The sequence below is a fragment of the Pteropus medius genome, unplaced genomic scaffold, assembly GCF_902729225.1.
Source record: "Pteropus medius unplaced genomic scaffold, Ma_sr-lr_union100, whole genome shotgun sequence".
NCBI lineage: Eukaryota > Metazoa > Chordata > Mammalia > Chiroptera > Pteropodidae > Pteropus > Pteropus medius.
The window spans coordinates 32,609,243-32,635,182 of NW_024344378.1; the positions used below are offsets into that span (position 1 = coordinate 32,609,243).

At 31.4% G+C, this 25,940-nt stretch overlaps 1 protein-coding gene across 2 annotated transcripts in view; it reads right to left on the reverse strand.

The window, feature by feature from the left end:
- Positions 1 to 25,940, reverse strand: part of PCDH15 (protocadherin related 15) — a 730,119-nt gene that overhangs the window by 204,028 nt on the left and 500,151 nt on the right. For both annotated transcript variants that reach the window (XM_039871826.1, XM_039871827.1), the window contains exon 16: positions 3,162 to 3,241. In XM_039871826.1, the coding sequence (XP_039727760.1) occupies positions 3,162 to 3,241 (80 nt within the window). The remainder of the gene's footprint in view (positions 1 to 3,161; positions 3,242 to 25,940) is intronic.

Here is a 25,940-nt window from a genome sequence, read left to right on the forward strand (position 1 = left end):
ATAAAAAGTAGTAAAGAGTATCTACTTCCAAACAAACCAATGGGCTAGCATTTAAAACCTGCTTCTATAAGTACCCATTTTCCCAAATTACACTCTTTATTAGGAAATATTGCAGCAGTGATATTATGGACTGAGAGAGATGATCTGACAGGTTTTGTGCTTTGTATTCTATCCTTCCTTTAAACATTTTTAATACTTTCTATTATTTGCAATTTACCATCATTTATACTTACAAGTGTCTGAATCTTTGGCCAATTTATCATATTGCTTTTGGGTATCATGTTACAAGCCTTATAATGATATTTAAAGAGATTAGAATATCCTTCAAAACGTGTGATTGCTTCAAGTTTGATACAGCATTCTATGTTAAATATAATTAGTGATCAACAAATACAGACCAATGGAAGCAGTTAGGTATTGGTAGCAGTTTAGGAAAAAAATGATGGTGGCATAAACTAAGGTGGTGGAGTGAAGGGTGTGAGAAGTAGTTTTATTGGATATATATTCTGAAAGTAGAACTGACAGAAAAGAAAACATATATCATCTTCCTTACATATTAATCTCCAGTGTAATCAAAGTTTGAAGTGATATGAAAAACATAATCAAGCTTTAAATTTAGTGTCAAAATGAATTTGGTCACATAGAAAGAAATAAAAATGCCAGTGAAGAAAAAAAATCACATAAAATTCTAATGAGGAGCAGACTAAGCCTTTAAGTGTTACATCACATACCTTTATAGATTGTCAATCTATAAAAATTCTTCAATCACTTGTAATAAATAACTTAAAAATTTGGTAATCATACTTACAAAGTTTCTTTACATTTTGTTTAAACGTTTACTTATATGTGAATGTCTGCTGAATAAATATTTGCTAAATCATATGCAACTATCAATGCAGACACTATGAAAATTAAAATAATACAGAATCATACAGGTCTGGCCATTCAATACATGATATTAAATGATTTTCATAACAAATGGTTGTGATTTTCATAAAACAAAGGTCTTTTCTTTAAAGAATGAGTTTCTTTTTTGACTATGACTATTTAACTCAGACTGTATATAACAATTCAATATTTTATCAATCTATACTAGTATTAAAATGATTATTCATTCCTACTAATATTTTTTAAAGAATTATAAAAATTTTCTGGCATATTTTTATTTCAATGGAAAAAAGATAAAGTAATGATATGTTTATTGCTAAAATTTGTATCATAGCATAAAATAATATTTAAAGTAAAAACAATACAGTATTTATTTAAAACTATAACATGTAGTTTTAATATTTATTTTAAGAAAGAAAATATAACCAATAACACTATTTGTATGAAATATCTTATAAGGCAGAACATTATTTCTTTTCCATTGTTTTCTGAAAGAGTACCTAAATTACTAAAATCCTTACAACTTACATGGAAGTGGTGGTGCAGATGTGCATAAATATCCCAGAAATTTCCAAGAGAAGGACTGAAATTTCAGTATCTCTCCATTTCAAATGTGTTAAAATGTATTGCTAAAGGTCTAGGCTAGCCTATAAATATTCCTGATACATGTCTTTTATCATATGCATTATTTGAAAATATTTTCTCTCAGTCTGTGGGTTGTCTTTCACTTTCTTTATGATGTCCTTTGAAGCAGTGTTGTTTTTCAAATTTTGATGAGATCCAACTTCAGTCTTCTTATTAATTACTTGTGCTTTTTGAGTCATATCTAAGAAAGCATTGCCTAATTCAAACCATGAAGATTTACTTCTGTATTTTCTTCTAAGAGTTATATAGTTTTATCTCTGTCCACTTTGAATTAATATTTGCAAATAGTATGAGGTAAAGATTCAACTTCATTTTTTAACATGCTGTCCTGGCTTTGTTTGCTGAAAAGATTATTCTTTCCTGATTGGATTGTCTTGGCTATTTTTTCTTTTTTTTCTTTCCTTTTTTTTCCTTTCTTTCTTTCTTTTCTTTTCATTTTTCTTTTTTTAGAAATAAATTGGTCATAAATGTTAGGAGTTATTTCTGAACTTAAGTTTATCTTAGTGATCTACACATCTATTTTTTTACCAGTACCACACAGTCTTTATTACTGTTAAAGTTCCTTTAATTTTTTTTTTCTTTCTTAATGATGATTGTTAATTATAGCTAATTTACGATTTGTATTTATCCATAGGGGAAAATTCAAAATGGTTAAGTCTTTCATTTTTTAAATGGAAGTTTATTCATTTGTGAAATCTAAAAATCTGGGAAATCTTGTTTCCAGGCATGTTAACTCATGGTTGTAACATCCTATTTGACATGAGAATTGCAGCTATTCCTCACAAGACCATGTGACCATGCATGGTACCTTTGATTTGGCATCATGTACCACATATTCCTAAGACTGAAGCAATGCCTAGGTCATTTGTCATTTTTTTCATTTTATAACCATGGGCTAAGTTCAGGTCTCCTTTCTTTCAGTGACCACAAAGAAAATATCAGAGAGGTATCAAGTACAGCTCTTTAACAACCAGCCCCATGTGACAGCAGAATAGCTAATTTGCTATCGCAGAAGGAAGTAAATGATCCCTCTGCAAACCTCAATTCCTTCTTAATGCCTACTTCAAGTTTTCTCAAAAGTTATGGTTAACATTATCTCTGATATGTTTGGAGGTGAGTAAAATGACATTTATACAGACCACAAACAGCCTTAGCATGGACTTGTAATATTTTTATGTTAACTCTTTAAAAATAAACCTACATTACTCAAAAGTTGAATGATGGAGTTTGGTGGCACTCTAAATGTGTCTGAATGACAGTTTGTTTTAAAAAAATTCCTTTTGAGTGAACTATTTAGTGCTGTTACTCTTCGTAAAAATTTCCTTGTTATTATGAGGAGCTGACAACTTTAGACAGATATAATTAGTCCCAGGTTATGCCTGCAAATGAAATGTTTCCACCTCAGTGGATTTTATCTAGTAAAACATGTTTAAAATTAATAAATAGTCTCCTGGGTAAAATTTCTGGATTCAGAATTATTCCCCCCAGCTCTCATTAACATTCATAGAAAAAAAATATAAAATCAAACTACAAACAGCTGAAATCCTCTGATTAGAAGTCTGTTCTCCTGCTATCAGTACATTAACATTTAAAAAGGAAAAAAAAATCAGGAATCATTTCTAACTTACGTTTCTGAAAGATTAAAAACTCGCTGAGGATCTCCATTTTCAATGGCATATGTTATTGGGTCTCCCTCTCGATCAGTTGCCTTCAGAGAGAAAACATAAATCAAATAATAAGTAATTGACATGGCTGCTATTCAGTATAGTGTAACATATAAACTTGAAACTAACAGCACAGAATATCCATGATACTCTTATAGCATAAGGATTAAAAAATGAGCTAATGGCAAGATGTAAAATAATTTCATATCTGATTCCAAAATTTCATTATTTTATCTCATCTGAAAGTAGTAAGAGTGAATATGAATAATATTTTCTGAATATATATGTGAGGAAATACAGTAATGATTTTCCTAAGGTTTATGTATTTAATTTTGCATGAGTTTATCTTACAATTTAAACAAATGTGTTAAATTTTACATAAATGTTTACAGTGTAGATAAATTATTTAATCCACTTTTTTCCTTCTTTTTCTGCTCAGAATATATTGAGTCAGGCAAGCATTATGGTTAAAAATCCTGAATCTAGATTCAGAGAGCCTGAATTTAAAGCCAGGCTCCACCTGTTAATTTTGTGATTATTTCTCAATTTCTTCATTTATACAATGAAACCTATAACAATACAAAAGTTAATAGATATTGGGAGATATAATTGAAATAATCTACGTCAAGGCACATAGACTAACATCTGGTACACTGTGAGTTTCCAATAAATATTAGCCTTTTTTCCTCTCCTCTCGAGTCAGAGAATACAAAATTTATAGCTTCTGACTTTGAGTCCTGGGTTTCTCTTACTCAAAATAAAGACACTCTACTCTGTGGCATTAGAGACCGGAATATGACCTTCTAAAGCATCCAATTTCCTTTTCCAATGAGCCTTTAAATCTCATTATGGAAGATAAGGGTGAAGAAAGAAATCTGGATGATATAAAAGGGATATGAAAGGGATTTCACTAAGTATGACCCAGGGAGAGGAGAAATATCTGAGAAATGGCTAGAGGCATTTTCTTTATATGTTCCGGGCCTGGCAGAAATATCAACCTCTCTGACTGATAGGCACTGACCTTAAGGTAGGTTATAAGGGTAGTTATATGGTGTCCTTTCAATGAAAATAACTGTCAATAACTGTCTAGCAATAAGAACCCAAGTGTAAAATCTCATGTTTAGACCAGCAGGGAGGCACTGTTTCTACTGATAGGTCAGATAGCTTTGACACACATGACATAACCCTGATCATAGAATAGCGCCATTAACTACCACAATTGATGGATGACCAGAAGCCTCTATTGGATTAGATAAACCTCAGAGTCCAGGGACATCTGAAAAATAACAGATAATATTTAAAAAGTGTCAGGTTCTGTGGGGGAAGCTTTGCAGGATTGTTTAATCTGTGCTTGTTAAAAATGTCTTCTCCATGAAACACTTCCTTAGTGTGTCTTCTATAACATCACATCCATCTGCTTCTAATTCTGCCTTATCGGCTACTTCATATTTTCCTTTGCTGATTTCTCTTCATCTATAAAACATATTTACACTGGATCACTCCAGAGGTTTGTCCTTGGACATCACTCACTTAGTCACTTCATCTAATTGTAAAACTTCAAATACTATTTAGATGCTGAGGATGCTCATACTAATATTTCTAAGCCAGCCCTTTCTTCAGAATTTCAGACATATCCAGTTGCTTATTTGAATCGAAAATTAGATGAATTATAAGCATTCCCAATTTAAAATGTTAAAACTCCCAAATCCTGATCTCTTTCCCACTCCTCCTCTCATTAAGAAAACAACCTACTGTGTTCAGTAACTTCATTATCTCAGTAAATAGCAGCATCTACCTCCTTCTTCTTGTTCAGACCCCATATCTTGACCTTAATTGATCATTCTTACTCTCTAGTGTAAACCTTCAGTAAATCCCATTAGATCTATCTTTAAAATATTTGCAGTATCTGGCTGTATCTAAACTTTCCTACCATCTTCCTCACAGATTATGACAATAGCCATCTTACTAGTGGTCTTGCTTTCCTCTTTGCACCCTCATTGCAGTCAATTTCTAATTAAGCAGACAAAATGACCATTTCTTCCAAGTCAAGATTTTATTTCTTTTGAGTAAGGCTCTTTCATATTACACACACATACATACACATACAATAGAATAAAATAAAATAGTAAAATATAATGATATAATAAATTATCTACAGTAATAACTTCAAAATATTCCATTTAAATCTAAATCTAAAATTTTTAATTTTATTAAATTAATTACAGTGAAAGTCTCAGAGTAGAGAATAAGAAACAAAGGATTTTTTAAAGCACACTCAATGGGATTGATAGTATAGATACTTGATGTTTTTCCCTTGTTTTTTTTGTTACTTGCCAAAAAAGTACTAGCAAAAAAAAAAAAAAGATAAAATGAAACTGAAAGTAGTGATACTCAATTAACTTTTTGAAGAAACACTGAATTATGCTATATCTGAAGACTGTATTTTATCACTAAAAAGCTCACATTAAACAATTTCTGTTGTTTTCTCTTCCAGTCATTTTTTATCTGGCATATTGTTATAGATATTACTATTTCTTTTTGTTTGTTTATGGGAATGTGGTTGTTGTTGTTATTGGGGTTTTTTTGAGACAATTTATTGTTGTATTTTCATAAATGCCAAAAGAAATAGATTCTGAAGCAAGATAACTTTGTGCAAATAATTTTAAGTCCAGATTTATGTTGAACATTTCTTGTAATGTATCAGATATATTCTGTTTATATTATTTTTGAGGAATGAAATCACTGTGATTGTGGTGTTATTTTATTTATGTTTCATGATTTTGTTATGTTAGTAAACTAATAATAGAGAAGAATTCCTAGCGGATTCTTAATTTTTTTCAACCAAATTCATTACTTTCAATCCTTGAAGTACCTTGAAATATTTCTCCAGTTTTGTTTAACTATTCAAATACCTCAGGCTTTTAAAGATTGTGAAAGCCAATAATTCGACTACTTCATTCTTATGTGAGGTTATGTCCATATTGAAAACTTCGAAGATCCATATTTAGAAAGAAATCCTTCTTTGACTATTTTCTTTCTTTTATCCTCTTAGTCAACTCTGTTGTTTCAGGATCTATGGCAAATAGTGTCATAATTAGGGAAGATTAATTTCTCAGTCAACTAAATAAATGAGGGAAAATGGTGTTACCTAGATCAGAGTTCTTAAATATATCCATTACAAGTGTTAGCTCCAGTATAAATACTGTATATCTCTATTTGCCAATATCTAAAGGAAGAATACATAAAAGTAATAATAGGAGAAATCAGCAGAAGCAATGATTCTTGGAGTATTAAGATTTGATCATGTGAATATATGTGCCCTAAAATATATTTCTAAAATCATTTAAAATTTTGCTTTTCTATTTATGAGTATAGATAGCTTTCTTTAAATGATGGGCAGAGTTTATATCTGATATTGAATAGTGAATCTTTAAGTTAAAATTATTGACTATTTACTATATGTCAGGAACCATATTTGCATGCCTTTTCTCATTTAAGCCTCACAGTAACGTAATAGGTAAATGGGAAATGAAAAAAGACTTCAACTATATTATTCTTTCTGATGTCATTCTAATTAGTGTTCTTTATAATTTATTTAATTGGAAGATACTCCTTTTTTTTTTTTATCTAGAGATAATAGTAACTGTTTCATCTTTTAAAAGCAATGGGTTTTTTTTAAAAAATGTTTTCCATAATCTAATACATAAGAATTACTCATCCTTAGTACAAAAATATTTCTTATGTTTTTATCTGTCAAGTAAAATCTGAGCTTTTTATTGAAGATCTAAGAGAAGTATGGTAACATTCATTTTTCCTGGGCTTATTATAGAGTTTACCCAGTAGGCTGTGGAGCCAGCCACCTGGGTTCCAGCACTGACTGTATCACCTCCTCTCAGGCAAGATACCTAACTGCAAAGTGAAGATAATAACAACTGATTAATTCAAAAAATATTTATTGAACATCTATGCTGTGTTAAGTACTCGGACTTCACAAGTGAATAATAGAACGGGGAAAAAAAAATTCTTCCCTTGTGCAGTTTTCAATGTAGTAGGAACAGTTAGTGAAAAAAAAAAATTAAAATATATAGTTTTCAGATCCAAAGAAGTGCTACCAAAATATAAAATAATTCAGGAAGGACATATAGGGGAGGGTAGAGTGATAATTTTCACTTATATATCAGTTATGAGGGAAGTTATTAGGAAAATCTGAAAATCTGACAAACGCAAAAGATGACAGAGCAAGTCATATAGAAATGGGCATTAGAGGCAGAAAGTATAGCAAGGGAAAATGCCATAAGGTGTAAACATGCCTAGTGAGCTGAGGAACAATAGCAAATGGATGACTAGCTCTTATTTTATTTGGCCTCAGATAAACAACCTGAGGTTAAATATATACCTCAGGTTAAATGATTGAGTAAAGCTCACTTTGAATAGCTAGGGAGTAATGGAATTTAGTCTTTGGTTTGCTGATACATGTTTAATAACAATGAACTAAGATAGCTAGTTTTTCCTTTAACTTTGGCTTGATGGACAAAAAAAAAAAATCTTTAAAGATTAAAGCAACTATTCTTTCTAGTCTGCTCAACAAGCTTAATCATTGCATCTAATTTAAGTCACCCATTTTTCAGAAGCACCAATGGGAATTTGAAACATTGAGCGATGTACTTAGACACAGGAAAACAGGAATTTTGAAAAAGGAAACATATCTTCCCTAAACTAATATTCTGTTCATGTTAAAGATGAACATGGCCATCAAATACCATCTGGTAGAGTGCATTTTATGCTCACAGGATGATTCTACACATTTCACAGGACATTAAGACAAAGTACCTACCCTTAGGGATTCTAAAACAGATAAAAATCAATGGATTTAGATTATTTTTTTTCTTTTTTCACTTAGGCAAACAAGTTCTGATTTATGTTGTTAAACTACTTGAGAGCAAGAACTAAAATTGTCAGTTCAGTACAGCAGTCTTTTCAAAAATGTGTGTGTGCACTCCTAGTGTTAAATTATTGGTTCTTTAACAAAATATTAATGTTTTTGGATATATTTCAATATGAATTAATGCATACTTTTAATAGCAAGTAGCCTTGTCTTGTCATTTATATTTAGATATAAAATTTCCTTTTTGAAATAAGTTTATGTAAAATGTCAGTTTTACGTAAAGCTCTAGAATGAGTTTTAATCTTGTCCACCTATTGTACTTCATTTTGCTACTTCATTCGCTTTCCCTCTTTCCTCTATGATTATTTAACTCTTTCTCCTCAGGTATCTTTTTATTCCTACTCCATCCTTATTATCAGCTGGTGCTCCTGATTATTATTTCACTAAGAAAATTGAAGCAATTTTTTCAAACGTTCTACAGATTTTATATATATAGCTTCTGGTAACCATTCTATCTTTTCTCCTTTTATTGACAATGTAATTTCTCAGCTCCTATTTAGGGAAAAATTTTGGAAAAGGATTTTGCTTTATACTTTTTCTAATTGTTTTCATTCCTTCTTAAAACCATTTCAATCATACTTCCAATCCTACCACAATTACTGCCCTGAAACTGCTCTTTTCAACATCGCCAGTAAATTCCATTTCAGTAAAATCACCAATCAGTTCACAATATTTGTTTTTGTTTGAATCTTTGTTTAATTTGCACATTTTTAATTTGTCCTGTCAGTAGCATTAGACATAATCTATTTCTTCCTTCTTCTCAATCCACTTTCTTCTCTTAGCTTTCAGGACATATGTTTTCCTGGGGCTCCATTCCCGGTCCTTCTCACCTCCTCAGCACCTTAAAATCAGTCTTTGGTTGTCTTCTACGTTCATTTCCTTAAGAACCTCATCCAATCTCAAAGTTTTATAGTTCTTAAATACTCAAGACTTCAAATATATGTTTTTGGTCCATACTTCCTTCCCAACTCATATCTAACTGTCTACTCAACAGCTTTAATTAGAACATTTCAAATTTAATATGTACTAAATTGGTTTATTCCTCCTGACATTCTTTTCACTCTTATTAATGAAAATTCAATTTTTCTAGTTGCTCAGACTAAATCTTAGTACTCATTTTTAACTTCTATCTTCTTTCCCATATCCAAATCATTAACAAATCCTGTAGTTTCTACCTACAAAATATAACAAGGATAAAACTACTTCTCAACATTTTCAGAGATATCACTCCAGGCCTAGTCTTGACTACTGGAATAATATCCTAACTAATTTGCACTATAGACTATTCATAATGATCCTTTTAAATTTTAAGTTTATTTATGTCACTGCTCTACTGAAGTTCTTCCATTAGTACCTAATTTCCCTCAGAGTAATTACTTCCCGTATTACTGGATGACTTTATTTCTATGATTTTCCTCCAATCTTACCTTACTCCAGTCCCACTAGTGTCTTTGCTCTTCCTCAAACACACTAGGTAGGCCTGAACTTCAAAGCCTTTGTACTTGACCTGAAAAACTTCCCCAGATACCCACATGGCTCATACCCTTATCTTCTTCAACTCTGCTAATGTCACCTCAGTGAAATCATTACTGATCAAATTGCTAGCCCCATGTACTGCCTTTACATTTTCCCTCCTGTATTTTTTTCCAGATAGCATCTATCACCTTCTAAAATTCTGTGTAACTCACTAATATATTCTATTAATTTTTTTCTCCTCCTACTAGAGTGTAAGCTCTATGAAAGCAGATCTGTTGTCTGTGTTGTTACTGATATTGCTTAGTACTTACAGTTTGGTTCTGCCTTTGCACTTCCTAGGGTAAATTTAATGTTGTAAAGAAAGTGTTAGTGTACCAGTTTTGTCTTGCATTTCAATCAACTATATTTACAGTAAAAAAAAAATCTTGCTTTGATCTTCATCTTACATACTACACTCCACACATTTCTCAATTTCTTCTAACCTTGAGACAGAAGAGTGATGGGTGTCTGTGTATGCATGTGTGTGTGTCCATGTATGTCTGTGTCTGTGTATGTGTGTTAGGTTTATTCTATATCTTAAGAATGTCCTAAGGCAAAACACATTTCGAAGGGGCATTATCAAACATTTCATGAGGGCCAACTAATATTTCGGTTATCTTCGTTTATAAATACCACAAAATTTTATTACATTAATAAATGTTATACATAAGTAATCATTGATGAAATGAGTGTTAAATATGATATGGATAGTATGAACAAAGTATAAAAACCCAGGGAGTCCTTCGTCATTTGGAATGGTGCTCAAAGTTGATACCACAATAGTATGGGTTCAACCTAATGATTCAGAGTTTCTTATTGCCTGATGCTAACTATAACACTAATTGAGTCTGTTTCTAAAATACTGTTCAATTTTCCTAAAGTGAACTTAAATGTAAAATGTTGTCAGGGACACGAAAGGAATATTTTATTTGTTAACAATATTCATGTTTGCGAGTAGTAGTATTTGGTCTGAGACATACTTTTTTCTAAGAAGTAGAAGGTTGTGACAAAAAACACTAGCCCCCTTTTACCACTACTTATTGGTGGCTCCTAACTGTTACCAAAAATAATCTAATTATTGTGGAAAGACATTTGGCTCTGTCAATTCTCAACATTCTACATTTAGTAATAAACTGAACAGATAAATAAGAAACAACATTTTTAAAGCTAAGATATCTCTCTATAAGATGACTTTTGTTTAGTTTTAAATAAATTGAATTGCTTTATTGCAGTTTTATTTTTGTTTTTCAGACCTATGAAGATCTAGAAACCTTCAGTCTACACTTAAACTCTTCCACTTTAGTTTCCCAAGCCCCACCTCAGAGCCGACATACTATTCTAACTAGTTTTCCCAAATTTTGGCACATTAAAACCAAATTTTCAAAATAATGGAATTAATAGATCCAGAAAAACTGAAGAAAGTAAGTATATAGATAATGATCTGAGAATACTGAGGGAAAAAGACATGCACAAAAACATTCTACCTTAAAAAAAAAAAATAGGATACAATAAGCATAGGGATCAGAGACTGATTGTCTTTTAAGCCTGACATATCACAGTGCCATCTGTTGATATAAATATGAAATCTATTTTAGGAACTGCTACTCACAGTATCCTGAGTTCAAAAGCCAAAAAAAAAAAATTATTGGGGAACTATTATAAACAAAATATTTAATGCTGGGCATCAGGAATGATATGCTATATAGTATAGTTTCTACCTTTAAGAAAATTCCGATTATTTGTGACATAAATACTGAGAAAGTGTTAAACAATGTTCGATATATTTTGGTTAAGTGGACACTTGTAAAAATAACCCAGAGCTAATAATAATAAGATTTAAGGGCTCGTCCTAACTACCTCACTTTTAACTACATGAACTGGGATGTGTCACTGGACATATATTCTCAACTGTAGAAAGGAGTAAATAACACTTAAATGTATATTCTGTACAGTTGATATAGGATCAGAAAAGGCAACAGATGTTTAGAAAGCTCTAGAATTCCATTCAAATAAAAAGTATTGTTTAAAGAATTAATTTAAGTTGGTAGCTAAGTCTTTGGGCTTTAGAGTAAAAAAAAAAAAATAGGAATGAAATCTGATTGTCACTTATTAGTATTATGTAATTCTTTTGTAATTTATATAATCATGTAAAAATTATTATATAATTTTTTGGGGGAAGTCACTAAGCCTATTTATTTTTCAGTGACTCCATGAATGATATTGAAATAGAATGGCATTTAATTCAGAGTTGTCCTGATGATGAAATAATCCATATCTGGGATGCAGCTTAGTGCATGGCATGTACTTAATAAATACTATTGATGTTGATATTAAGAATAAATGCATAATACAATTTAGGAAAAAATCTGTAAAGTGTTTTTTAACGAGAGTATCCCTCAGTCATCAATAGGCCTTACTTTTATGGAAGACTTGACAATGTATAATAGATGATATGTTACCATATCAGTAAAGAGATAAAATATAAGATTTCCCTCTAACTACTTAAAAATTATTGTTTTCCTAGTTTTTACAAAAATTTTCAGCTATAAGAATGTGTGGATACTTTAGAACTGCTTGTTTCTAATATCCACTTTACATCTTAATAGATGGAGATAAAAATCTCCAGGAAAGGTCTGAAAAATATAAAGTTTGACATTGGTTAATTAATAAATTGATCCCTGAGGGGCAGGAATAGGCTGGGGTGGGGGTAGGTCATAAAGAAATATTGAAAAAAGTCAGTCATCAAGACTTGAAGCTAAAAAAGATAAATTCAGTGAAATTCATAATTCATAACTAGTAATATGTATTATTCTAAGCCAGTAAACAGGCCCAACTTAAAGATTGTCCTCTTAGTACATTATTTTGCAGTTGATATTTGTATTCAAAAATGAAAAAGAATGGATCAGACAATAGAGACACTTTGAAATGGCAGAGGAAAGAGCTCTGTGGATACCTTTCCACTTAAGAAAGCATGACGGCTGAAAAAAAAATTAATTAAAATCTCTTGAAATTGTTCTAAGAGCATACAATAACTGAAGAAACACAGATTCAAGAAAATCTACTAAAGTTAAGTAAGAAAAGCAAGAGTCTGCAGCATTTGAGTAAAAAGTTATTTCTTCTCACCCCCAGCAGAACAGCATGATGGAAGCTCTATTTCTTTCAGGTCCATCCAGGATCATAGGACTCTTTCTCCCCCACTGCTCCAGACTAAGACTATGCTATCTGCCCTAAAGGGACAGGCCAATAGCATTTTTTTAAATCACATCAAGCTCCATGCTGCAGAAGCCCAGGATCTAAGAAATCTTTCTCTGTATACAATGGAATAAAATTAAAAATAACATGAGAATTTCAAAATTCACAAATATGTGGAAATTAAACAAAGGACTCCTAAATATCCAATGGGCAAAGAAGAAAAAGAAAATAAGAAAACACTTCAAAAAATCAAAATTGAAAAATAAATTTAAAAACATATATACACTAAAATTTTTGTGATGCTATCAGGAAGCTCTTGGAGAAAAATTTATTGCTGTAAACATTTATATTTAAAAAGGGGAAAGTTATTTTCCATCTTAAGACATAGGAAAAAGATGAGCAAAATAAACCTAAAGCAAGCAAAAGGAAAGAAATAATAAAACTAGAGTGGAAATTAAGAAAGTAAAAGTAAAAAAAAACAACAAAGAAAAATCAGTGAAACCAAAAGTTGGTATTTTGAAAAGATAAACAATATTGATAAACCTCTGGTCAGATTAAAAAAAAGAAAACTCATATAACTAAAATCAAAAACAAAAAATTGGGGCATCAATGTTGACCTTACAGCAATAAAACAACTTATAAAGGAATATACTATAAAAGAATTATATACTAACACATTAAATAACAGATAAAATTAACAAATTCCTAAAAGTACACAAACCAAAACCAATACAAGTAGATAAAAAAACCTGAATGGACCTAAAACAAGTAAAAAGATTGAATTAGTAATAAAACAAACAAACAAACAAACAAACAAAAAACAAAAAAAAAAACAAAGAAAAAAGAAAAACTTCCCATAAAGGCCTGACCCAATTGGATTCATTAGTAAATTCTACCAAACATTTAAAGAATTGAAACAATCTTTACAATGTCTTCAAAATATAGAAGAGAACATACTTTTAACTAATTATATGAGACTCTTCTTTCCCTAATACCAAAACCAAACAGAACTACACCAAGAAATGAATGCTACAGATCAACGTATCTTCTGAATATAGGTGAGTATGCCTGGAATGAGATTTCAGAACCCAAGGGAAATAAGCAGTGCTTCTGTGAGAAGGTCGTTGTGAGAGAGGTGGCCTGGTATGGTGAGAAAACCCAAGAGGATTATAGGCCATTTGCATGGCCTGCTGTGACATATTGTGTAATAGGTTTATGGTGTTGTCAGCATGAGAAGAGGACATTGGTCTGCAGTGGAATGTCAGAGCACAGGTAGAATGAAGAAAGCAGTTCAGTGTACAATGATATTGGCAGGTAGTATTATGTGTTGAAGAATGACTCGGGAAGGAGGGTGTTTGCATGGCAGAATCCAAGTAGGCTGAGGATTGCACACTGTCAGAGAGAGAGTTATTAATGCGAACTAATGGTTATATATATATATATATATATATATATATATATATATATATACACACACACACACACACATATATATATATTAAACTTTAGCACATGAATACATGCACACATATACACGTACATATGTTGCCTAGCTCTATCCATTGATAAGGCCTGCAAAGAGCATTCTGTGCACTTATGTTTTAGGTTCTAAATGTCATTCCCCACTTAAAGGAACCAGAGCTTTTTAGAGAAATAGTTAAATCCAGGACTGAGATAGGAAAAGTATAAAATAAATGTACAGCATCTTGCTGTACTAGAAAATAGCTAAGTGTTCAAAGAATAATGCAGACATTCTGCTTAAATGAACTCATCAAGATAAATTCTGGGACAATTCGAGCATCAAAACAGATAATGATAGTAATGGATTATAATCCTCTGAATAAAATGGAAATCAAAAAAGTTAATATTGATATAAATAAATAAATATATGGGTGAGAAAAGAAAGCTCTTATTTATAGTAGAATGTCAAGTACTAAATGGAGAAGAAATGATGGTATTAGAAATTCATCAATTGGCAACAATTATAATAATAATTCAGACAAAGAACATCAATGAATGTTAAAATTAATGGGTGAAAATGAATGAGGAAAGAACAGTTATGTAATCTCAAAATAAGTCAATCGATATATTCACAGTAACATTCACAGTAACATTTCCTGTAATGGGACATATGTAAACTATCCATCCTCTGATAAAATACGAGATGCATACAGCATCACTTTATTGATATTCTTGCCAAAAAATTCATAACTTAAACACAGTCATGGAGAAGCATCAACAAACCCAAACTGAGGGAAAACTGTACAAAATAAGTGTCCTTAAATCTTCAAAAGCTTCAAAGAAAGATTATTTCAGATTGAGGAGACTAAACAGGCATGACAATTAAAGGTCACACGTGATCCTTAATTAGAACATTTTGCTATGAAGAACATTATTAGGACAACTGGCAAAAATTGAATGGAGTCAAAGGATTAGGTTGTAGTAAAATATTAAAGTTACTTACTGCTTTTAATGGTTATGTTGTGGTTATATATAGAAGACTATACTTTTTATAGGAATTTTAGAAATTGACATGTTTGCTAGTGATGAGACATGCTAGTAACTATGTCAAATATTTTTGCACTGTTCTTACATATTTTCTCTAAGTTTTATATTATTTCAAAGAACGATGAAAATAAATCTACACATATTTATGACAATGGCAAAAATGTCTACATATGTATCGTGTGTGCAATTTATGTGAATGTGTAAACATATACATACACTCATATGTGCCTTATCTAATTGTATATGAACATAGTGAAAAAAATTATCAAAAGACAGATTACGAGTTAATAAGAGTTATATGATGAGGAAACACTAGGGAGTTAATTGGGGAAAGGAGACAGGTAACAGGAAGTGAAGCAAGATAGAGAATAAAAAGAAAGAAAAAGAAAGAAATAATATAATGTATATGATTTGATTGCATTGTTAAATATATACATATTAATTGTAAAAATAAAATTAAACAGGAGGAAAATTATAATTATCTCGGTCTTTCCAGCTTGTTATTTTTGACATTAATCTTTTAATTTTTTTTCTCACCTCACAAAGATGACTTCTGACTCAAAATCATCTAGTACAAAGTGATGAAATTAGAACTGCCATGGCAATTTTATTTTGCTTCTCTTTCTAACCATTTGTTAATCAAAATCATAATGAACTACTTTTATTTGGGGGTAGGTGATAGGGAATAACTATTTTGCAAAGTTGATTTAACTTGCATTGCTAGATAATTCTGCCTCTATCTCTGAAATATGTTTTCTTAATCTGGAGCTTTAATTTTTTTTTTCTTTTGTGTGAGTGAGGAAGGTGTATGAGTGGAGAAGATTGTGGAAATGAAGATTTTTCCTTTATTTTCTTTTTAAAACTGCTATGAGACTTAGTGAATCCATGTATAATAAAAAGTATTCCAAACTAGGACAACACACAATTAATTCTTCAGTTTTTTCAAGTAATTATTCCAATGCAAATATTTTTTGTTTACTTTTTAAATATATAATAAATTATTTTCTTAGCTCTAAATCAACCAATTCTTGCTAGTTAAGTAGAAAATCACCATAGGTACTTTTCAAAACCAATGGGGTTGCCTGTTGTTTTCCCTAGATAACTAAATACCTATTAGCTGTTTGTTGACTATACTTCAGTAACACTGTTTTTGTTTCTTTTTATTTATCAGAATCACTGGTAAATAATGGCATTTGCATCTTTAAACAACAATAGCTGCCAGAGTGTGAAGCAATAAACAGTTTCAAGGCATGCCATAAACTTAGGGGTTTATTTCTAAAACAGCACAGAGAATCATTTATTGCCAAGTTACTAAAGGTAATACTGATAACTACTATTAAAATACCAAGCAGGTCCAAAAATTTGTAAACTTTTCTTTGGATCACATAATAGTCTTCCGGCATGTAATAAATGAAAATCTTCACTTTCTACTATAGTTATAAACTTTTGTTTCAAGATCTTTTATAAGAAGGGGTTTTATAAAAGATCACCATTTCTACAAAATCTTATGAAAAGAAACCAAGAAATGTCAGTCAATTATCATTTAGAAAACTAGAGAGAATCCTCCAATACTTTAAGAAGAGACATAATAAAAAAAAAAAGAAAAGGAAAATTAGAAACTACAGAATAAAGGTAATTTTGAATTGTCTCTTTCCTGGATATCCTAAATACGGTTTTATTACTCAGACTGTCCATAAAATTCTACTGAAGATAATGACCTCATATTTTACCTATTTTATTGGTAAAATAAAATTTTATTGGTAAAATAAAGTAAAATTTTATTTACATATTTTACATATTTTATTGTTCTGGTGACCATATTCTTCTAAGCCAGAGTTTCTTTGTTTCAGCACAACTAAAATCTTGAGCTGAGTAATTCTGCATTACTCTACCCCTCTCCCTGCCCCACCCCCATATTATTTTGGAAAAGCATAGCAATAAATTATTTGTAAAAGAATGCAATTATTAGAACAGACAAAAAAAATCTGGAGAAAATGCTAAAATTAATCTTCTTGAAATGTGTTTGTCTACTTCTAAATATATGCAAGCAGTTTTTTTAAAGTACTTTTAATGTTGGAATATCTAGGGACTATATATTACATTTCATCACTTGAGTATATTTTCTTTTAGAAAACTATTCATCCATTCTCTTTTCTCTCATCTTAAGGCTACGTTTCAGATTTAATCAAGAACAAAATGTTTTTTTAATCATCTCTATTTCCTAATTACAAAGATTGTATGTCAATAAAGTCTACACATAGCTAATCAATAGAAAGAGGAGAGAAATGCCAGTGACTGATGATACTATTTGAAACCTTAGTCCTAAATTTTCTTAAAATAGGATCCATCTGACATTCAATAGATCTTTATAGATTACATGCTATATTCCAGGCATTGTTCTTGTTACTGAGGATATAATAGCTAATAAAACACAGTATCTGCCATTGCAGACCTAATGCAATATTTGGCATAGTGATAAGTAAGATAACACAAAGTAAACAAGTAAGTAAGAATACAAAAAGAATGAAAGCAAACAGGGTAAAGTGAATATGGAGCACAGTGAGATGTTGTCTTGTTGTTGTTGTTGTTGTTATTATTATTATTATTATTATTATTATTATTATTATTATTTTATGTAAGGTGGTGAGGTACAGCCAATTTTCTAAGAGGAAAGCAAGCAGAAATCTACAGGAAGGGAAGATGTAAGTCCTGTCTAGAAAAGGAGCATTTCAGGTAGTGGAAACAGCAAATGAAAGGGCCCCAAGGAAGGAAGGAGTCCCTCAATGTGCATGGACAGTATCCAATTGGGCAGGAACAGAATCACTGAGAGGATGAGAAGTAGGAAATGAGATCAGGTAGGTATCAGAGGGATATTTACTTTTATTCTGTGTGATTTGGGAAGCCATCGGAGGATTTTCACAAAGTAAAGTTATCTTAGCTATTTTTTTAAAACAATTACTCTGTTGTGTAATAGACCACTGATGGGTGAGAGTAAAGTCCAGTAAAAATCTATTGCAATAATAGAGGCAGAAGATGATGGAGGATAGAATCAGTGAGAGTGGTAAGAAATGGTAAAATCTGGAAATATTTTGGGACCAACCAGATTCCTTTATTGATTAGAAATGAGACAGGGCTATGAAGAGAAAGGTCAGAAATAGCTTGGAATGTTCTTGGCCTGAAAATTGGGATAAATCTGGTCATAATTTACTGAATATAAGAAAATGAAGGAGAATCAGTTGTTTTTCTTGGGGGTGGGGGAAGTAAGTATAAGTACCAGATGTTAAATATGGGATATATTAGTTTTGAGATGCTGTGATAATACTATGATATGCCTCCCAGATCCCCCCTCAAAAAACAAATTATTTCCTTCTATATTGAGAATATTGCCTGCTGAGAGACTTCAACTGTCAGTCCTATTCAGAGAAAGCCTCATCTGAAGACAGTTAAGTTGCTAAGTTCAAATTGCATTCTGAGGCAACCTGCATCTGACTTATTTATACAGATATGTAAAGGAACTATCTTCTACCAATCTTCCAACTCTAAAGGGCTATCTCAGCACAGCCCTAGAGCTTTCTAGGGGGTCAACTGAAGCCCATACTGGGTCTGCATTGAAGCTCGACTTCTCCCTAAACCTTATCTTGCTTCCTTCCTGTCTTTCCACACAAGTTGATTCCAAGAACACTCCCTAATTAACAACCTACAACTAAATTTTTATCTCAAAGTCTGCTTCTCTAGAACTCAACTTAAGACAGTTGATTACTTACTATCCAAAAGTAAATATTAATCCATCAGCTGGACATGAGTCTAGAATTTTAGGGCAGTGAGCTAAACTGGAAATATCAATTAAAAGTTGTGAGCATATAGCAATTTGGAACCATTAAACCAAATAAGTAAGAGAAGTGAGGATGAACCATCGAAATAGACTGAGCTAACTGTGGTCTGTGTTTATGAGTTTTTGTTTGTTTTGTTTGTTTCTTGCTTTCAGTTTTATATCCCACATATGAGTGAAATCATGGTTCTTAACTTTTTCTGTCTGACTTATTTGCTTAGCATGATAATCTCAAGATCCATTCATGTTGTTGCAAATGACAATATTTTATCTTGTCTTATGAAGGAAAGCACATGAATGGGTAAGTAGCTAGAGTGGTTTATGGAATTGAGGGCGTTTTGTTGTTGTTATTGCTTTGTATTTAATTGGGAGATATCACAGCATACTTTCATGATGATGGAAATGATCATATAAAGAAAATTTATGATGCAGAAAAATAAAATGGTGATTCTGGAACAATATTCTTGAGCTGGCCAGAGTAGATGAGTGCCATTGGGATTGGCACAAAGGATCTGCACTTAAAAGTTGCACTGGGCTTTGCAAATTACATAGAAGTCCTGAGTGCTATTCAAAGTATGATCCATGGAACAGTGTCATTCTGCAAAGTGGTTATTAATCATAATGATATAGAAAATTTAGAGTAAATTTATCTAGGGTAAAATTTAGAGTAGTTTAGAAAATTTTAAAATGATTTGACAGGCTGATTTTATATCTGTTGAATCTAATAGTAAAAAAAGGGCTTGTATTCTTTGTCTTTTGTATTTCATTTTTCTAGTAATTCACTTAAATGCATCCTTTATTACAAGAGCTTGAGAAGCATTGATCTAGTATGCAAGAGGAAGAAATTGTTTAGATAGGAACAAGAAGTGTTAACTTTTAATCACAGAATTAAAAACAAAACATATGAACACAGGTGCAAAGAGGTTGGTTGATATGGTTACAGATGGCTGTAAAAGTCTTCATCCAAGAGTTTGATGAAAGCATGGAACAGGAGAGGTGCCATAATAAAGCTATTCTTGTCAGTGAATCTCTGCCTCTAGGCTGAATACGAACCACAAATCATTATGTATGTCCACCTGTCCAACTAGCCACAGAGCATAAGCTTTACGCTCAGTGATATCAGAAGAGACTATTTCATCTTATTAATTTATTTTTAGGTTCTTAATTATTTTCAAAAGAACTTGAAAATATAGCTTAAATACATAAAAAAATTTTCTTCTTACTTTCGACACTTTATATTCCTAGAGAAGAAAATCATTCCTAGATGATATGCACCCCTTTATCAGAGGCACCAAAATTTTTTTGGAAACATATATAACAGGACATCTGCTTTAAAGGAGAAAAATTCACAGTAGAAATCTGATTTAATTTTTGCAATAAGCGGATGTTTGGGATTGTAAGATATTCTGTCTGTCTGTCTATTTGTGCATATGTATGTATCTACCTATCTATCCTTCATATAAAAATAAATTATATTTTAGAATACTTCAGAATCAGGTAACCAATATCAGTCAATATTCAATGTATTTCAGATTTCTTATGTGTACTCATAGAGTTATTATTCTCTTGCGATAATGCTAATGATGAAAGAGCCACCTGAAATCTAATTCAAGGAAAGAAGAGAAAATGTATTTTTCACTACGTGAGCTGAAAATGAAGAGAAAAATAAATGGCTTTCATTTCTCACACTTATCAAAATCAGGGTAACCTCCTAAATAGTGTAAGTCATATATTATAAAATTAAAGGGAAAATTGTCATCTTTTAGTACAATCTGCAATGTTGATCTATGCAGTAACACATTAAAGAAGCTGAATGCTCAAAGAAAAACTTCTTTAATGACAGAGAGGCTAATCTCCAACTAACATATCCACAGTGATCCCCATAATATAAATGATGCTGCAAATTTTATGGCACAGGGCCTATGATTCATGTATACTGTACCTACACCAGCTGTAAACCGTTCATGAATCATAAACTCCTGTTACCATCTTCAGGGAAAAAATGCATCCTATTTTATAAGAAATATTCATCAAAAAAGAAAGAGAAAAGAAATAACTCCTAATACTTTGGGAATATTTGAAAGATGGCAGAAAAACAAATTAGCACCTATGACAGGACCTGGTAATGTAAAAGTGTAGACTATATGACGATTTACATTTCATTCGAACTGTTCTGGAAATGGATCAATTCTGTAGTGAGATCAAGCCAATCTGTTTTTGGGACTAAACATAATAATTCTTTAAAGTATATAGTTTAATTCTACAGCTTCTTGAAACTATTAAAAAATGAGAACAAATGCATGTTGCAAACTGACCAAAGCCCTGTCTTACATTTATACTCAAGTAGTTCATTAGTAAAATGCATGATTTTTTTCTCAAGTCACCAGAGGTGGCAACATCCTAATTTTTGGTGTGCTTCTCACCATTATCTCTTTTCTCCTACTTTTTGTGTCTGAGCTGCTTCAAGAGCTATTGCAGTTTCCATCAAGAAAAGCCAAGAAACGAAAAGAAGCTCAAACTGCCAGAATCAGTCAGCTCACTGATAAATGAAACCAGAAGTTTAAAATAGTGGCTGAATTAAGTTTTCCCAGTGTTAATGGACATTACTGTACAATATTTTTCTTCATTTTTGTAAAGAATCAAGAAGCAACACAAGAAAATAAAATCAAGTTTGATAAAGCAGATCTTAGAAAGAAAAGAATGATTAGTTTTATGGCAGACCTACTTTAGTATTGAAGGAATTGTTTGCAAGTTTATGCAAAGCTGAGGGGACTGAGCAAATCTCAGTCTCTGAGAAAGGAAGAATAGAATAATGGTTACCACGTAGACTCTAGAGTCCTATGGCTTGATTTGGAATTCTCTCTCTACAACAGGGTTCTACTTGACTCTGGGAAAGTTACTTCACTGCTTTGTCAAGAGTATAAAAGGAGAGGAAGCTTTCAAGTGCTTAATGTAGTTCCTGGCTTATAATAGCATTCAATTAAAATTAGATATTGATGATATTATTATTAATATTGATCTCTTAGCCACATATCCCTGGGCTTCCAAAGTATCACTTTGTTTTCTAAATTGCAAGTAGTCATTCCTTCACAATGGAAGAGCTAGTAAAAATTAAAGTGGGTGAATGAATTCTTTGAAATGTATCCATTTTCTCATAATTGTTGACATTGCACTTTCCTACTCATTATTCCAAATGACCAGTACTTCCTGCTTTCTTTTAAAATCCCAAATTTTAGTATGAGTTAACAGAAAAATAAGAATGGTAATCTTCCTTATGGAAAATTGAAATAAAAATACCATAAGTTAAGCACTTTCTTTTTATTTCAGCCATTGAGCTCTGCGACTTACATGCTATCTCATTTAATATCTGCTTTTCTACCCCAAAGACACCAATCTCCCTCCTGTTTCCCAAACTCTTAAAATTTTGCTTTCTGGTATATACGCAATTAGTCTCCATTATTTTATTTAACAAATATTTATTGACAAATAAATATTGACCCAAATATTTATATACACACATGATACCTCGATAACTAATATTGCTTTTGTTTTTAGATAGCTAATGTAAGACCCATTTCTTAGAGTATTTTGACACAGTTTAAATAAATGATGTAATTTAATATACTAAACTAATGCTAGATCTTAGGGGTGAAATAATATGTTTTATGTTTTTTTTCTTTTAGAGGTATCTTTATAATTTATTTAAACATAATGGATGGTATTTTTGTGGAATTTTTTGGTTTGTTTTTAAATGAGACTCATGTTACACTGTAGGAGTCAACAAATTTTTTCTATATAAAATCTGTAAAAATTTAGGCTTTGTAGGCTACTTACTGATATCTGAATATTATTTTTTGCTTATTATTTCACCTTATTACATTTTTATTTGTTTATATTTTATTGAAAAATCTTTAAAAATGTGAAAACTATTCTAGTTTACTAGCCATACAAACAGGCCACTTTGCCCCTGGCTATATCTTGTCAACCTGTGTCCTACCCATTCTTTAGTTTTTAAAAAATGAACAGTGACATTACTTTAAGTAAATTATTCTTTCTACTACCACTCATTTTCAGAAATAAGTCCAAGTGTCAGTGAAATAGAGGTGTGGTGGCAAAAACAGAGAACAAAGAGAAAGACATTTTAAATCAAGGAACTTATTTTCCTCCCAATCCCAATTCTTGGCCCCTAAAGTAATAGACTGTGTGCAAGGAGGGTCATACTTTACTTCATCCCATTTATGTGTTTGCTATCCATTTCGCAAAGTATGTTTGAACTTTCTTTTGGGATGATCTACCAGCTGTAGTTGAATAGATCATTTGATTCAATATTTGCTCATAACTCGGATTTGTTCTTTATAGTTAGGCATAAGTTTACTGCTGATCACTAAACATTTTGACTATTTGTAGCAGTGTGAAAGAATCTAAGCATTATATCTTGAATAAGCCACATTAGAAACGTTGTCAAGGCCTTGAGTATAATGCACTTTATCTTAATGCAGAAAAGAATCACAATCAGGAGTCTAGGAATGGAGCGGACAGCCAGAGTTGATTGGTTTAAATGGCAAACACTACAGATCTGTACCTCCATGAAATCTCCTAAATATTTCTTTCTTCTGTGCTTTTATTGTAAGTACAAAAGGTCAGAACTGTATTATCATACAGCCAGTTTGAACAAGGAATCTCAATTCTTGAAGAATGAAATAAATGTTTTATTCCTTCATATCAGGCTGCTGTATTTATCACCTCCATTTCTAATATGGTGTTTAGCTGACTTCATCAATGTTTCAATAAATCTACATGTTTAAATCTATAGATATTCAACATATCTATCTAAATAGCTATCTATTTAAATCTATAACTAAGTAAAACTGTCTCATTTTTATTAGTATAATATATTCTTTTTGATTTTAAAACCAATTTTGTTTCTAGAGACTTAGAGTGAGGTGAATGTGATCTTCTCACTCATATTCATCATTCTTCCTTTCATTTCTTCCTTGACGCTGGAATAGAGAGGATGTAGAAGGAATAATATATTTTTTAAAAATAATTGCCTGTATTGAGGTTGAGCCAAAGTTAGTGTGAAAGAGGACTGGCACCAACAAATCCTACTGTTAAGTAGTTCAGTCCCAAGCAGCCATCCTAGGAATTGGTGGTACCTCGTGAAATTGTGATATATCTTCTGCCTAACGCCCTGTTAGTGACCTCTTTTCATATATCTTGATGTATGTGCCTCTTTACTGCACATACTGCAATCCCCTTAATTTTTATTTATACTTAGAGTTACCAACTGAGATCTGTGTACCCAGGCAGGACCCATCTTACCTACAACAAAGTCTTCAAGGGAGCAGCTCATACCTTTTTGCCAACTGCCCACTTCACCATGGCATTTATTTCCTATGTTCTTCCTCCTGCTATAGTTGCATTGATTCAAGTCTAAGCAGAGAATTGGATGTTAATCTCTCCTTATTTGTAAGAATTTCTCTTGGATTTTTTTTTCTCTTAGCCTAGGACTAAGAGAAACTCTGGACTACCCAACATTTGACTACCAAAAAATTCATCTTCATCTGTTTCTACAAAACTGTTTGAGATCTCTCCTACCTGAATTCTTGGAGAATATTCTATTAAGAACTAGAAATTCTTTGAGGTAAGATCTGGAAATTCAATAATTTTTGCTCGACTATTTCTTATCCAGGTTTTAATCTATGTTCTATTCTATAACCTCTATGTGAGAGAGGAAAATAGTCAATTAATATTTCCTTTAACCGCTTCTTCCTGAGACAATTGAAATAAATCATACCTTCCCCCAACCTTTGGTATCAATTATCCTTATAAAAATCATAAAATTAACTTTTAAGAAAAAAAACAAAACTAATTAAATATAAAAGATACCCACATCCTGAAAAAAAACAAAAGAGAAACATAAAATTTAATAGTTTTTCTATAGCCTTAAATAAAACATTGTGCTATAGAGTCCTGATTTAGGAGTCAAAAGAAAAAATAAAATAAAAAACCTACTCTAGCTCACAATCCCACCCATTTCTGAGTTTATTTTCTCATTTTCCAGACAATAAACATAATAATACCTGTCTGTTTATTAGGATCATGGTGATAACCAAATGAAATGATGAATTATACATATGTTAAAGAGATATAACTGTTTTAGCAGCTTAAGGTAGCTGACTTTTAATTACATATAATGACTTATAAGTGAAAAATTAGAAATAAAATCAAATAAATGATTGAGAAACATTGTAGAGAAAATAATTAGAATTAAACACTCTGATTTATCAAATCCTACTAAACCAATTTTTTTAACTTATGTTTTTGTTTGTTATCAGAAGCAATAGAAGTGATATAGGATTTGGTGTTCTGACAACTAAGTTTTAACATTCCATTTTTAAGAATAGATTGTTAAATACACATTAACCAGTTATTTCTAGAAAAGACTGTTTATCAATAAGCTGTTTGTAAGGAGAATATGTTTTTTTTCTTTGTCTAGAAAGTGAAATAGGCAGTGTTCAGGACTGGAAGGAGGATGAATAACAAGTAAAGACTTATGAATGTTGAATAGTGGTTACAGACAAACTATAAAGTGACCACAGTGAGGAAGCAGTACCTCTCCCCCTACAACTAAAGTAGAGCAAAGAACAGAAGATGGAGGACTTGCAGTGATATTGCACTGCAAGTGAAGTATTAAATGGAAGTAGAACAGGCATAGTGGATAAGCATGTAAATATTTCGGCAGACTCCTTAA